The 16,674-nt window shown below is 44.8% G+C and overlaps 1 protein-coding gene across 36 annotated transcripts in view; it reads left to right on the top strand.

Moving 5' to 3' along the window:
• Positions 1-16,674, top strand: part of NRXN3 (neurexin 3) — a 1,566,681-nt gene that overhangs the window by 519,224 nt on the left and 1,030,783 nt on the right. For all 36 annotated transcript variants that reach the window (XR_009355806.1, XR_009355805.1, XR_009355804.1 and 33 more), the window contains one exon: positions 427-810. Coding sequence is in view for 32 of the 36 variants with exons in the window: in XM_059182678.1 (XP_059038661.1) it covers positions 427-810 (384 nt within the window). In the remaining 4 variants the exon portion in view is untranslated. The remainder of the gene's footprint in view (positions 1-426; positions 811-16,674) is intronic.

Below are 16,674 nucleotides of genomic sequence, written 5' to 3'. Positions count from 1 at the left end.
TGAGGCCGTGGCAGGTGAAATCACATCGTCAGAGTTACACAGCTAGTACCTGGTAGAGCTGAGATTTAAACACAGGCAGCGGCTGGGCTGCTCTTAACCTCTTCAGTAGGTGATCTTCCGGCCGAGACTCTGTAGAGCAAAGACATCAGCTTAGGTTTTCGTTCACTGAGATGGTCCTGAATCTTCCTACCACTGAGAGTGTCTTAGCAGCAAAGACTGGAACCAAATGGCCAAACATTTTCCTTTCCACTGTCTGGAAGCCTCTGACCCTTTGACCCCTTTGCTTGTATTGTCCTCACCTGGGCAGGTACCATGAGTCTCTGAGCACACCTGCTGGGCTCCTTTCATTTGGTTCATTGACTGGCAGCCTCACCTGCGATGCCCCGAGGGCTGTTAGCTCACTCTGTTTCCATCCTTCCATCCCAGGTACCATCTCAGTGAACAGCAGGCGCACGCCATTCACCGCCAGCGGGGAGAGTGAGATCCTGGACCTGGAGGGGGACATGTATCTGGGCGGGCTACCAGAGAACCGTGCCGGCCTCATCCTCCCCACTGAGCTCTGGACTGCCATGCTCAACTACGGCTACGTGGGCTGCATCCGTGACCTGTTCATTGACGGGCGCAGCAAGAACATTCGGCAGCTGGCGGAGATGCAGAACGCTGCGGGCGTCAAGTCCTCCTGTTCGCGGATGAGCGCCAAGCAGTGCGATAGCTACCCCTGCAAGAACAACGCGGTGTGCAAGGACGGCTGGAACCGCTTCATCTGCGACTGCACGGGCACTGGCTACTGGGGAAGGACCTGTGAAAGGGGTGAGTTGGCCTTCATGGATGGCATGCAAGGTCCGGGTGGGCGTCATGTATAGCAGGTGTGTCCCGATATAGACCTGCTTGTGCTCTCTCCATGTTACAGAAGCATTTCTTCCCATTCACTGCTTTCCAAATTATACTCTTTCTGCCTCTGGATGTGTGAATTTGTTGAACTAGGGTTGGGTCCTGGAAAGGGAAACTTTAGAGTAAATATTACCAAGCTTATGATACTTTTTGGATTAAGAATGAGACATTTTCTATCCAGAGTGGGTGAATACTTCTCTTTTGGGTTTCTCCATGGGCTAAGAAACCTGCTGTTTCATTTATTCATTTAACTCATGTGTTTCGGAGCTTTCTGTATGCTAGCTCTTGGATGAGGCTTTAAAAATACACTATTGAACAAGGTAGGCCCAGGCCTGATCTCATGGAGTTGCTGTCTGTTGGAATATTTAGTCATGAAACAAATAATCACAAACGTGGTGAACTCTATAAGAAGGCAGCATGATGTATTGGTAAAGGACATGAACACGGGAGCTAGGCTGAATGAGAAATCTGACCTTTATGGAATGATGTGAACTTGATCAAGGTAATCAATATCTTTGAGACTTGATTTCCCCCTCTATAAAATAGGGGTAATCAGTTACCTACATCAGAAGGTAGTGGTGATGATTAAGTGAGTTAGTAGATGATGACTTAATAAATGTCCGTGATTGTTACAACAGTAGTTATTGTCATAAATATCATTAAAAGGAAAATGGAAGTTTGGGGGGCCCTTTGCAGGGGGACCCGGCATGCCATGGACGTTCACAGGAAGCTCTTCCAGGAAGAAATTTGCAATCTGAGACTTGAAATAGGAGTAGGAGTTAGCTTGGCAAAGAGTTTGGAGGAAGGCATGTGTCTTAGACAAGAAAGAAATGTGCCAAGGGACAGAGGTAAGAAACTGGGTCACAGGTGGGGAAGGGAATGAAATCCAACAAGGACTGGAGTGTGGTATGAAGTGGGGGAAGGGCGTGAGAGCTGGCTGAAGAGGAGGGGAACACCAGTCCAGGAGGCTGGGAGAAGCCCCTTGTCATTCACCACCTTGGCATCTTGTCTTTGCACTGAAGTACAGTTTGGGCAAAGGGCAGAGATAAAGGTAAAAAGAAGCAGCATCAGGGCAAGGAGATTCTGGTCCATAAGCTATGTTCAATTCCAGCTTCGTTTATTCTTTTATATGCCAAGCTTGTAGACTTCAAGCTGGCTGTCCATAGGTTGTCAACTTCTATCTTATATGAAGGGATAATCTACAGAGTTACCAAGTGTTTAGGACAAGTGTAGCTCTAGGGCTTGAAAAATACTCGATATGCAGTAGACATAGTTCTGCTCTCAAGCAGTTTATCATTTGTTTATGGAAGGAGTTGAGAGGTCTCTACGAGAAGTAGTAATAAAATGATACAAGGTGGGCCCCTGGGTGGCTCAGTGGGTTAAGCCTCTGCCTTCAGCTTGGGTCATGGTCTCAGGGTCCTGGGATCGAGCCCTGCCTTGGGCTCTCTGCTTAGCGAGGAGCCTGCTTCCCCCTCTCTCTCTGCCTCCTGCTCTGCCTACTTGTGATCTCTCTCTCTCTCTCTGTGTCAAATAAATAAATAAAATCTTTTTTTTTTTTTTTTTTAATTGATACAAGGTAGCAGCGTGGGCACTGTTGGTGGACCAGACTGGGAAGACAGGGAGATTGAGGGAAGAGGAGACTTTCTTCAGGAGGGAACTGCAAGATCTCATCCCTATAGGCCGTCAGTGGACAGACTTGTCCAGTATCCGGAGTCTGGAGATGAGGATGATTCCTGAACAAACTAGGAATAGGGGCTGGTCAGGCAAGGATGTTTTCAAGGACTGGCTTTTGTGAGGGCCACTGCATAAGTAGTTAAGGGGTATTTCAAGAGAACAGTAGATCTTTCTTTTTTACAGCTGGATCAAAAAACAGGACACAGTACACTGGGGCGAAGGAGCAAGAGAGAACTGTCTTGGAGCTCGTGGAATGTAAAGTCAGAGTCACTGAATTTTTGAAGCTAGCACAAGCAGAGTAGGAACTAGGATGAGAAAGGAGCCATCTGAAACACAAGTGGGCCACATGGGGCTGGACAGTCTGTCAAGCTCCTAGACTTTTTGCAAACATCGTTGTAGGGTAGACTACCCTGGTCCTGGTTTGGGGCAATAGAAAGGGCATTTGACCTCTGAGATGAGTGAGACAGTTTTGTGTAAGCCACATTGTTCAGATCTCCCACTACCTATGAAGTCGTGTAAGAACCGAAGATCATTTCAGACCTCTCACTCCTTCCCCTTGGGTCTCCTCTCAACCCGAGGGCCGTGACTGTAGCCAGCAGCACACAGTGTCTCTGAGCTCACCTATTCGAAAGGGCAGATCCATGGGAGTTGGTCCAAGATTTGCCAAGAACAGTGAAAGTCACTGCACCTTTTATGTTGTCACTTCTGACTAGTTATTAAGAAGCAGGTGATTGGGAATATATGAGGGACAATTATTCCTGGGACATTGCAGCCAAGTCATCCATTCTGGCCAACCGAGAAGGAGCATAACAAATTTAAGATATTTGATCTATAAGTCACTCAAATCCCAGACGGCGCAACCGATTGTTTTGTTCCCCTGCTAATTGTTTTTTGGCCCTGTATTGTTCCTGATGCCTTGTTCAGAATGAATCAGTGGAGTGTAAAAATGATAGGACTCCATTTGCAAGCAGAGAAAATAGAGTTCCCCCATGACATTGTTTTTCTTTATTGAAACTGATTTCTCAGTGGAGATGCTTTGAGCGTCTTTTATTCCTTTTTATACATGACACAGACATTTATTGACACCCTTGTATGTTACAGACCTTTATCAGATTCTGGAAATGCAAAACCACTGACATAACTTCTGATTTTGACGAAGGGGTGTATAGTCCTTCCAGGAAAACAAAGGGAAATGTGCTAACATGTGGTAGATGTTTTGCTTTTTGTTTATAGGGGACAGTAGGGCAAACAGATCGGAGAAGCTGTGCCTGTGTAAGGGAGTGATGGTTGGGAAAAGATTTGAGGTTTCTTAGATCTTTTTGCCTTCTATTTCTAACAAAACTCTGATCCTATAGGCACTTCTGAAGAGTGGTGAAGGAAAAATATTTGTTAACATTCTTTATGTAAGGACCATGATCCCCTTGAGATACAGGAAAGCTGCCCCACCCACTGTGACCCCATCAATGTGGGCACTCAGTTTACCATTTTCTCTAATTTTTTTCTATAAACATTAACCCTAAGCCTAGAAATGATCATTTGTACTAAATGTGGTAAGATTAAGATAATTTTGGGGTGCCTGGGTGGCTCAGTGGGTAAGCCTCTGCCTTCGGCTCAGGTCATGATCTCAGGATCCTGGGATCGAGCCCTGAATCAGGCTCTCTGCTCAGCGGGGAGCCTGCTTTCCGCCACCCCACCCCCCCCACCTACCTCTCTTTCTGCCTCTCTGCATACTTGTGATCTCTGTCTGTCAAATAAACAAATAAAATCTTTAAAAAAAAAAAAAAAAGATTAAGACAATTTCTAAGGCAATGTGTCTCAACCAGCCCAAACAGTGTCCTCGACTTGGACTTCATTGTGGTATCAGTTCTTTGGTATCACTGGTCCCACAATAGGAATGGTTGGGTTAGAGAGGCATTTGTTTATATAAAACAGAGAAAGCTTAGGTGGGATGTTAAACCTGGCGTTCAGAGAAAAAGCAGAATTGGGGATGGCCCAGATCAGACACTAGATCAAAGTAGCTCAAGAACTGAGGCAAACTGAGCAAGTATGTCAGTTTGTGGGGCAACTCCCACATCAAAGCTGTCCTCTAGAGACAAGGGAATAGGGCAAGGGTCCTAGGAAATATATGAATATGTGAGATCAAGGTTAACTTGCAGGTGTATCTTTCTCTTATAGTAAAAATGGACGACTCTTGCCTGTACCCTCATGAGAGTGTTTCTGCTGCCTGTGAAGATAGCAACTCTAAATCTTGATGTTTAACAATTGGCTGGATATTATACTTAGATTGTTTTGGGATGATCTGATACTATTCTAAGATGTAGATCTATCTTCCCAGCCCAATTTTTCAGCTTTAGCTATTTTGGCTTGTTATTCATAGTGATGTGGGAGATGTTTGTCTCCATGACCCAAAAAGCAAAGGCCTGTTTTAGCTGCTTAGTGCTAGTCACTTTGGTTAAAATGCTTGTCTGCTGGAAGACCTGCCCTCTTGGGAAGCCCTATTGTTTAAAGGAAACATTCTAGCTTGTCTTTCTTAAGCAGATACGATCAGTTGACATGGGGCAACCATGGCATCTTCTCTTTGTCCCTGTGGCCAAACTGTTTAGTTCAGTTGGTGGGAGCCAAGCATCGATGGCCAAGACTATGAATTTGATTAGTTTGTGGACCATCAAGCTTCAATTTGGTGAGGCCACTGCAGAGTCTGTCCTTTCCCCTGGATGGATTTTTCTGAATGTATGCCATCATTGATTTGGCAAGCAAGAAAGGAGGATTCAGCACAAGTCTATTCCTATGACAAGAAAATTAACCTACATGTAACTCGGGTGGGCTGGTGCTTAATGGCATGAATGTTAGAGTCACATAGACTTGGTTTCTGTGACTTGCTAGCTAGGTGACCCACAACTAATTTCTCTCTTAATTTTTCTTCTTCTTCTTTCATTTATTTATTTATTTTATTTATTTGACAGAGATCACAAGTAGGCAGAGAAGCAGGCAGAGAGAGAGGAGGGGAAGCAGGTTCCCTGCTGAGCAGAGAGCCCGATGTGGGGCTCGATCCCAGGATTCTGGGATCATGACCTGAGCCAAAGGCAGGGACTTTAACACACTGAGCCACCCAGGCACCCCCTCTTAATTCTTCTAAGCTTCAGTTTCCTTACCTGTAAAATGAGGATACTAATACTTTCTAGGTTGTGTTCTTTTGGTTGCAAGCTACAGAGCTGACTATGGCTAACACAGTCAGGGAAGAGGAATTACTGCATGATTCCATGGAGAGGTACTGATAAATGAAGACCTCACTAAATGCCTCTTTAAAAGGGAAGCAGAACAGCTCCAGGGACCCCAAGGCACTGCAACTGATGTGATTCCTCTCTCCTAACCTCCACATTCTGGTTTTTTCTGTCTAGAATTGACATATTCCAAAACCAGAAACTGATTGGGCCAATTTGGTGTGTCTGCCTTTCCTTCCATTAACCAGCTCTGTCCTGGTGGGTGATGACCTACACAGATAGGAAGGGTCACCTAGAGGCACATACACGTGTGTGTGTGTGTGTGTGTGTGTGTGCATGCATGTGTGTGTGTGTGTGTGTGTGTGTGTGTAAACATATACATACAATGTTACTGAACCATTTTCTTAGTGCTCTTCCATGGCTAAGCTTAGCATTCCTGACCCATAGGCCATGTCCTGTTACAGATATCCAGCCATGTGGAACTGCTTCTGTCTGATACAAGAAAATACTTCCTGGGATCATGGAAATTGGATCCCTTTGAGAATATTAATTTGCACAACCAAGAGAATATGATGAGAGGGTAAACCTGCTCTTCTCACTGGTTCCCGGGATTCCATTCATCTGATATAAACACCAGCTGAAAACCAAGAATGCTGATATTTTGAGTTTTCTCAAGTGACTCTTGTTCCAAAGGAAAAGAGTACAGATAGCAGCTGCTCCCCCTTCCAGTGCAGGAAATTCCCTTTCAGCCAACCCTCTGAGTGCTGCTGTGTGCTCCTGGGGTAGTGGCAACACCTTGTGCCTGGGAAGGCTGAGATCCCACAGTTAGATGGATGGAAATGTGTCATTTGGATGCCATATGGAAATTGTGACATCAGAAATAGTAGAGTTGGCAAGTACTATTGATGTTTCCTGCACCTATTCTTATTTCAGTAGGTGAGGAATTGGAAACATCACTTTAACTTGGAGTAGCTGTAGAATGGTTAAAATTTATGATTCCTGACTCTTAATCTATTGTACTTTTCATTATATTGAGGAGCCTTTCCTTCCTGTGTATCTGAAAGAGGTTAGATTGTAAGGCCATTGAGGGACAAATAATGCATGCAGTATCTCTGTGCCCCCCACCCCCATCTGAAGGACTGTGAGGTAGACATGCAATGTGGTCATTAAATGTTGGGAGGTCTCAGTTCTCTGTCCTGGGTCTCCTGTTAGTCTGCACATTCCCCTTGGTATCTTCATCCATTGCTATGGTGTCAAAGGTCATCTATATGAAGTGACTCCCAAATCTCAGATTTCTAGCCTGGAACGCTCTAGAATCCCAGATTTCTGTATCTAGTTGTCTACTTGAGATATCCATTTAGACTTCTGATAGGTATATTAATCTTAACATTGAGAAACAGAAATTTTGAGGCCCTCCTCCCAATGTTAGACTTTTTTTTTTTTTTTTTTTAAGTTTTCCCCATCTCAGTAAATGGTATCACAATTGTCTTTGGCATTCTTGTTGATTTTTCTCCGTGATCTCATTAAATCTATCAGCAAATACCTGTTGATTGCTTAGTTAATCCTATTCTCATCCATTCAACTCTGTCACTCTCCACTACCATCATGGTAGGTCAGTCCACGTCAGTCCATACTGATCTCTTTTTTGGACAACTAGATAGCATGTCATATGATTATGGAAAGCTCAAAGTTATTTTGTGCTTTTTAAAAGAGTATTGGGGCACCTGGGTGGCTCAGTGGGTTAAGCCACTGCCTTCGGCTCGGGTCATGATCTCAGGGTCTTGGGATCTAGCCCCACACTGGGCTCTCTGCTCAGCAGGGAGCCTGCTTCCTCTTCTCTCTCTGCTGCCTCTCTGCCTACTTGTGATCTCTGTCTGTCAAATAAATAAATAAAATCTTAAAAAAACAAAACAACAACAAAAAAAGAGTATTAAAGTTAGATTATTAAAATGTTTCCTATTTAACGCATTCCTGCCTACACTAGCTTTAGTTTCAGTGGCTTTTCTTTCCCCAAATTGTAGGAAACAAAGCTGTGATACTTCTTTGGAAATAACTTCGACATTATCATGGCAATTCCACAAGTGGGCATCTATCTCTTCTCTGTACCTGCTGTGGTGCGCTAAGTTGTGAGGGTGCAAATTAGTAGAAGTCATGGTTTCTGTCCTTCATGAACTCAAAGGCTCATGGAGGGGATGGAGAGGTAGTCTGCAGATTGTACTGCAGTCTGCAAAGGGCAGGAATTCAGGGAATTCCTGGGAAGAATCATAAGGAAGAAAGAGCTAATAATTAGAAATCAAAATATGTTTAGCCCAATATATCACTTTATGACTGGTTCTGGATCTACTGGGGTCTGGTCAGATCGACTCACTGGTTTAGGAATAGAAGAAACCCAGGGCGCCTGGGTGGCTCAGTTGGTTAAGCAGCTGCCTTTGGCTCAGGTCATGATCCCAGCGTCCTGGGATCGAGTCCCACATCGGGCTCCTTGCTCAGCAGGGAGCCTGCTTCTCCCTCTGCCTCTGCCTGCCATTCTGTCTGCCTGTGCTCGCTCCCCCCCCCTCTCTCTGATAAATAAATAAAATCTTTAAAAAAAAAAAAAAAGGAATAGAAGAAACCCTAGCTTCCAAGGTCAAATACAATAATGCTGGTCACTTTTGTAGGTTCCAGTACAATTGAAGGTTTACCCTCCATTCCCCAGGGACACCCAGGCCCTTTATTTAGGTATCTGACCTTGAGATTCTTACTTGGATTCTCTGGCCTCTCTGTTCTGCAAAAATAAAATGAGGCAGTTAAGTTTCCTGCTCTCTCAGGGCCCTTCCAATTCTAAAACTCTGTGATTCTCAAATGTCATCAGCTTGGCAGTGTCTTTCTTTATCCCGAGGAGAGGGGTAAAGGTGAGTGAAGGGCAGGATAGGAACGCAAGTCCTTGTTCTTTACAGGCTGTGGAACTCTCTGAGTTAGGAGGCTGGGTTTAGTTATATCAGCACCGCAATGAAGTACCCTGATTCCTTCCTCTATGAAAATTAATGCCTTAGTGTACCGGGAATACTTCAGGCCCATGATACATAAGTTTTAATTGACGGATTCATGAATTGAACCTTGGATTTCTTAAGAGCATTAGAAGGCTGTCACCTTTTCCATCCAGTTCTTACCCCTTTTGTTGGGGAATGACATGTATCAGAGAAAGGGGCTTTTTAAGAAGTAGACCATTGATCAGCATCAACCAACATGTCCTCACTTTTTTCTTATTTGTTGATGCTTGGCTTATATAGTTGTATGTCTGGTGACTACCACAGTGGCAAGAAGACTTATCCTCCTCTTTTTCCTCTTCTTGTTTTCTGCGTTTCCCTTCCCACAGGCTCAAGATTATATGATCCCCGGAAATTGGCCCAGATTCGTGAACCCTTCCTAAGTGTTAATCCACCGGGTTAGGGTCCGAGACACTGCTGATCACAGCTGCTCCTGTAATTTTAAAGAGAGTCAGGGAAGGAGATTCTAGCTTCTCTGGGGTCTTGAAGCTCAAGGACCTCAGAAGGACAGGCTGGGGACTTTGGGCATCTTTGAAAAATCTACAGTTAGACCTATGCTTAGCCTGAGAACGTGAGGGTCAGAACTTTGGGGCAGCACATGACAGCTGCTTAGAGCCATTGCGTGCCTGCTGCAGGCTGTCGTTCTGCCAAATGCAGGGACATGGTGGCCATTTATATGGCCCCTCTGTACCTTCATTACTTTTATTACTGCCTTTGCTAAAAGCTTCTTCACTACCGGCAGACACCTGCCCATTGTGGCTGCAATCAATCGAGATGCTGCTGAATTATGAGAAACAAGTGCTTTAAAAGGCACACGGATTATCATAGCCTTTTCAAGCATCTCTGGCTCTGTGTCTTTTCGTAGGCAGGTGAATTCTTGCTTGCTCCCATCTGGGTTACGAGGAAAGGGAAGTTAAGAGATCTATTATTAAGGGAAATTCTGTGCCTGCTCTCTGTTAAGTCCTGGGCCATTTAACCCTCGCATCCACTCTGCAGGCTGCATATTATGATCCTCATTTTCTGGATGAAGAAACGAAGGGCTGGATTCATTCATTCCAAAGCACCTATTGAGCACTGTGTGCTGGAGACTGCGTTGAGCCCTGAGGATACAGAGCACTGATTGTGTCCCTCCTCACACACACACACACCAATAAATTCTGATCCCTGAGGAAGGTGACACATAAATGTGGGGTGGAAGATCATGGACAGCATCAGATTCAGTGACACTTAAGCTGAGGCTTGGTAGAGTAGCAGGACTCTGCCCAGTAGACCAGGCAGACCAGACAGGTAAAAGCATTCCAGGCAGAGGGAACCGATATACAAAGGTGACTTTGGTAAATAGGAAGGTTCCGCATGTGGAGGGACTCTAAAGTGTGGGAGTAGGAATATTTTAGAAAGTGTGGCCGGAGGGGTGGCCGGTCCAGTTGTGAGGTTCCTCGTTTGCACCTTGTAAGCTTGGGACCTTATCTCACAAGAGGCATGCCATTTTTAGCAGTGGGATGACACGATGGCATATGGGAGACAGGAGCCCATGGACCAGTGTACATTAGTTCTGTTTGCATTTGCATTAATTCAGGAATGAGAACTAAGAGCCCCCAGTGAGGTAGAGAGAATGGAGCTTGAGTTTTGGGGACCTAACCAATAGATATTTAAGGGCAGTGTCAGTGGGACTTAATTGTACAATGGCTAAAGTGTGGCCAGGACTGGATTAGAATGAGGGTTTGGCCAGAGAAGTTCCTGTGTCTTCTCTGTTCTACTCAGCCTTCTCAGATCAGCCAGAGGTTCTTGGAAGGAGTGGGGAGGATGTTGCTAGGAGTCACCTACATGGGCTGGCCCCGCCCTGAACATATGCGACCAACCCTTTGTCTGTGCCTTGGTTTCCATGTTTACCACCAGGAATATCCATGGTGGCTGCTTACTTGGCTTGTTGGGAACCTCTGTTGCAGAGTCAAAGTGAGCCATGCCCTCACGCTTATGCAGATAAGCCAACATGCCCATTTTTGAATCCAGAGTTCAGCAATTCGAGAATGGAAAAAATTATCTGGTTGGTGTTTTTATCCCATATTTTTTTCTTGTTTTGTAGAAATAACCTAGATAAGATTTTTGCGGTTAGGCATAAGATACAGGTTGGAACTTGAAAGTAGGAAGGAGGGCTGTGCCGGAAGGGAAAATAACCAAAGCACATGCTTCTCCATACTTCAGGTGGTTTGTACTTGGAATCAAGGCATGACCCTGGTGTAAACCTAGATTCTGAAGAATTACATTAAGATGCTCTGTTGTTTATAACTGTGACGATCTTTTTTTTTTTTTTTTTTAAAGATTTTATTTATTTATTTGTCAGAGAGAGAGCAAGCGAGAGTGAGCACAGGGAGACAGAGTGGCAGGCAGAGTCAGAGGGAGAAGCAGGCTCCCTGGGGAGCAAGGAGCCCGATGTGGGACTCAATCCCAGGATGCTGGGATCATGACCTGAGCTGAAGGCAGCTGCTTAACCAACTGAGCCACCCAGGTGTCCCAACTGTGACGATCTTGACCAAGCTCTGGCATAGATTTGATGGGAAAAGTAGTTTTTTTGTCTGTTGTAAAACTGGACATATTTGAGATTAAGCCAAAAGATCCTTTCTTCAGAGATAGGAAAACCAGATTTTTAAATTTTCCAGTATTTGGGTTTCTCATTAGGACTTTACAGCAATGACACCCCGTCCCGAGGATTGCGTATGTGTCTATGTGTCGAGCATATGTGTATAATTTCCTTCCAGTTTCCCAGACTTTCCTCTGTTTTATCACGGAATCTGTTTTAATCCAGTTTCGGATTATGAAGGGCGGGAGACAGTAGCCATGTAGCAATCATGAAGAAAAAGCAAAAACTCAAAACCCGAAACTGGATTGACCTAAAGAAAACCAGGCAGAGTGGGAGGAGTCATTGATCTACAGGCTCAGATGTCATCTAGCACAACCCCCCCCCCCCCCCCCAGTTTTTGGTTGAGGAAATGGGGGCCTCCAGGTAGGAAGTGAGCTGCTCAAAGGGTAGACTATAATGTTCTTAACCCCTCACTTCAGTTCCCTTGCTTGAATTTTTCAAAGAAATACACGCAGGCAGTATCTGTATATATTTTGTGCAGGTGTGTGTGTTCATGTCCCCGTGGCCTACTAAGCAGTAGAATCATGGCCCTGTAGGAGAGGCACTTGGCCGATCTCCAGTAATTTAGTCTTATTGATAAATTGTATTTGAAATGCTGGCGACTGATTTAGAGAGAAGGAATGTGAAGAGAAAGACGTGGATGCATTTCTCTTTTCTTCCTTTCATCACGAATCCCATCTTGCCCCATGAACCACAAAATAAACGCAGCCCCCCAGAGAGGATGTCGTAGGGACAGGTGCTTCTGGGACTTGAAGCTGGAAACCCTGGATCTAACAGCTCTTAGAGGGTCCCCTTCTGTGGGCTATTGGCCCGCCCTTTCCCTGGCAAAGAGATGCAATCTTTCTTGGAGAAGATCATTTCATGCTTCTTAGCATGTTTAACCTTTACAATAAGGCATTCTCCTCAAAATGTCGACAAACCCCAACCGAGTCTTTTGAGAGGCCAGTAAATCAGAAACCTTATGAAATCTGTGGGATTAGCACGCTCCTCTTCTTTGTTTCCCCGGGGAAAGAAAGCCTGGTGCCTTCCAGATTTCAATCTTCTCTGCAGGCCCCTTGTCTGGAGTTGCCTTCTGTGGCCCACTGGTATTTGAATATTATTTTCCTACAGTTGCCCATGGCCACATTTCCACACCAGCTGAGGGCAGCACGTTCTGTATCTCCATCAACAACATTGTAAAAGGAAGATAACTGCTCTGATGTTTGCTCAGTTGAATTATTCCCACCCTTGAAGTCTTTCTTTCTGGATGTGAAGTTAGTAGCGGGCTCTTAACATCACCACACTGGGCGGCCGGCTGCTGCTCACAAGGACCTCATCTCCCGCTGGGTGTCTCTTGTCCTCTTGCTCCATTTTTCAGCCTGTAACGAAACTTCTTCCACAAACAACCCAACTTCTCCAGTCGCTGCAAAGTGGGGTCTCCTTCTGTGAAGGGCTACAAAGTCAGGTCTATGTGGAGTACAGATGTGGGAAGAAAATTATGCTCAGTTTACATCTGAGGAATGGTAGGCTCAAGGATGGATTAAAAAAACCTGCCCAAGGTTGTCTAGTTCTTCTGGACCCTCCACACCCAAACCCACTCTTTTCTGATCAGTAATACTCTATGACTTCTAGTGACAAAGGAGCTCGTCTCCCATTCATTTTTGGGTAGCCCTGAATATTCCAAGAATCTGCTTTTGGGGCACCTGGGTGGCTCATTTGGTTAGGCATTCGTCTTCGGCCCAGGTCATGAATCCAGGGTCCCATGTGAGCAGGGAGCCTGCTTCTCCTTCTGACCCCATCCCCATTCATTCTCTCAATCTCTCTCTCTCTTTCTCTCTCTCACTTAAATAAAAAAATAATCTTTTAAAAAGATTTCCTTTTGCCATTAACTGAAGTCTCAATTCTTCTAATAATCTTTTTTTTTTTTAAGACTTTATTTATTTGACAGAGACAGAGCCAGTGAGAGAGGGAACATAAGCAGGGGAAGTGGGAGAGGGAGAAACAGGCTCCCCACCGAGCAGGGAGCCCCATGTGGGGCTTGATCCCAGGACACTGGGATTATGACCTGAGCCAAAGGCAGATGCTTGCTGACTGAGCCACCCAGGCACCCTGTCAATTCTTTTATTATCTTTCTTTTGATATTGGTTCAGGCTTTGGGAATGATACAGGATTTATCTACTCAGGTGACATTTATTCAGTACTCAGTATGCCACGGACACCCGGGTGATATAGAACTGATCGAACCCAAACCCTCTTCTCCAACAGACTTTCAGTTATTTCAAGAGGACTGTCTTTTTCCACTAAAGTGTTGTCAGTCATTCTCAGGATAGACATCACTGCCTGCTTCAACTACCCCTCCCCTGTTGGGGTTGTGAGTTCCTTCATAATCTAGTGGTCACTGAAGTGGCTGGAGGAAGGGGAGAGGGGCCATGCACTTCCTCAATGGAGGCATGGTGACCAGAGCCAGGGAGACTTCCCAGCTGTGTGAAGCTGGGAAGCCTCTTAAGCAGCAGGCATGCCTTATTAGAGCAATGGCCTAAGTGATTATCAGACACTGTGACATCATATGGACCATGGGCTCATGTGGCCAGTGGGATTCACTGGTATATTTATGCTTTTGCTAGTTTCTTTTCTTTTCTTTTTTTTTTTTTTTTAAAGATTTTATTTATTTATTTGACAGACAGAGATCACAAGTAGGCATACAGGCAGGCAGAGAGGAGGAAGCAGGCTCCCCACAGAGCAGGGAGCCCGATGTGGAGTCGATCCCAGGACCCTGAGATCATGACCTGAGCCAAAGGAAGTGGCTTAACCCACTGAGCCACCCAGGCGCCCCCTTTTGCTAGTTTCTTAACCTGAAAAAAATGCCTTGGGTCCACAGTAGGCAGTGTACATTTGCTGCCGGATTGTATTTCTTAAAATAGTTCTAGACCGAGTGGGTTAAAGCACATGTTTCAAAGCGAAGCTGAATTTATTTTTGGCCATATGAACTTCTCAGGGTATCACTCAACAAGGAACCAGGTTTTTGCTAAGTATCAGCTAATAGAAAATTATGGGATGCTAGAGCTGGTCATAGCCTTAAGAGTCATCTAGTCTGGTTATGATAATTTACAAAGGAGGAATTGGGTTCTTCGTTATGTAAGTTGTCCAGGGTCAAACAGGCAGTCGTGGTGGGTCTTCTGACTCAGGATTTTGAGTGCTGGGCTGGGACTCTTGGTCCTAAGGCCATGTTAGGAGGTGCTCTAACTTAGTGCCATTGGTGTGGTCATTCTGCATAGATGACAACAGTTGTGTACAACAACACAGAAACTTTCTGCATAAGCTCAGGGGATCCTTGCCTTTTTTTTTTTTTTTTTTTTTAAACATGTAATAGTCCCTTTATTTATTGCAAATAGGCTAGGCGATTAATTCACAGTTAGCAACTTATGGCCTGGAAAATCTCATTACCCGAACTTTACATTATCAACACATCTGTTTAAAAAGAAGGCTTAAAGAAGTGGTTTGAATATCTAGATTCCTGATCCTCTCCAAGAAGGGGGAGAAGCACTGAATGGCAGTTTTGGAGGAAGTATAGAGGGTTCAAGGTTGTCAAAGTCACTGAAATTCCCACATCAGAGCGTGTAAAAAGGGAATCCACATTTATTGAGTACCTACTATGTGCCAGGTATGGTTTGGTGCTTAGGTTAGGTGTAGGAGCTTTGGAATCAGACAGAGCTGAGTATGAAACCCAGTTCCATCACAGATTACCATGCAATCTTGGGTGCATTTTAACCTCTCTGAACCTCTTTTTCCAAACTATATAAACAAGTCTTTTTGGGGTTGTCGTGAGGCTTAAATAAAATGATTATGTAAAGGGGCACCTGGGTGGCTCAGTGGGTTAAGCCTCTGCCTTCGGCTCAGGTCATGATCTCGGGTCCTGGGATTGAGTCCAGTATGGGGCTCTCTGCCTACTCTCTCTCTCTGCCTGCCTCTCTGCCTACTTGTGATCTGTCAAATACATAAATAAAATCTTTAAAAAAATGATTATGTAAAAATATTAGTATGATACCTGCAACTTTATACATGTTTAATGCATAGAATAAACTTATAAAGTGCATGGTAGCATTAGGATTTTTAAGATAATTAAGCCAAGGCCCAGAAAGATGAAAGAAGTTGCCATAGTCACAAAAACTAGGTAGGATATTTTAAACCCAGTCCATTAGGTTTTGTATTTTATTTTGCCATTTATTAACAGGGGAGATCTTGGACGTGCTGGGATCAGATACTTTGAAAGGGAAAAAGAATGTGGGAAGTATAGAGAGTACAGAGGCCATTTTTGGTTTATCTGCCAATTCTGTGCATTCTCCCCTTCAAGACTTTGAGTGAGTGAACTTGAGGAATAAGCAGGTAAGGAAACTGCCCATCTGTAGTAAATTCAGGATTTAGGAAAGCAATCAGGATCTTCCAAATCCTCTTGCCCACTTTTGGTTCCAAAACAAAGGTGAGGAACTCTTAGTTTTCACGGGCTGGTCCAGAAAAACTTGGAGAGGATGCCTTGGACCAGGAAGACAAACATTGTCCTATTACAGTTTATCTGGGGTTAACACACACTCTCTCATTCCTCAGCCATGAAACTGGACCTTTCTCCATTTTGTTCTGCTTGTCTGTTTCCTGCCCTAGCCCCTGAACCGTCAAGCTCGTATCAAACATCCCAGCGCCAGGGCTAGAAAAGGAGCCCAATCTGTGTTGTGGAGGGAAAAAGTGGAAGGATGACTGGAAGCCTAAATGAATGGGACTAACTCTAAGATTTACTTCTCCAAAGTTAGAATTCTGGTTTATTATCTCCTTTAGAAAAATTGAGAAATTTAGAGAAACGGTGCCTGAACACCCCTCCTCTCCACCCCTCGACCCACACACAGGTTAAGATTTTCTGGTGGGCAGAGGTGAGAAGTCTAGAGAAATCTAGAGAAGTCTCCTCCAGGAATTCCCTTAGGCGGGGGCGTAGCCTCTTAGCCCTGTCGCAGCAATTCCCATAACCCAGAATTAGCTGTTGGGAGGCGAGATTCAGTGTTGCTCAAAGTGAATGGATGGGTGGGGAAGGAGGAAGCGCCGATAGAAGGCGAAGGGGACTTATGCCTTCAGAACAGGCATTTCTACCAATGGGGCTAAGGATGGGGCTGACCTTGCAGCTCTCCTTAGCAGGAGAAGCCCCCAGTGGGTCCCCTCCCCTGTCACCCTTCCCTTTGACCCTCCTCCCCCTTCTTTATCT

This window comes from Mustela lutreola, chromosome 7 (genome assembly GCF_030435805.1).
Source record: "Mustela lutreola isolate mMusLut2 chromosome 7, mMusLut2.pri, whole genome shotgun sequence".
Lineage (NCBI taxonomy): Eukaryota > Metazoa > Chordata > Mammalia > Carnivora > Mustelidae > Mustela > Mustela lutreola.
Note: the sequence above shows the minus strand (reverse complement) of the source record. Positions and strands in the feature narration are given on the sequence as shown.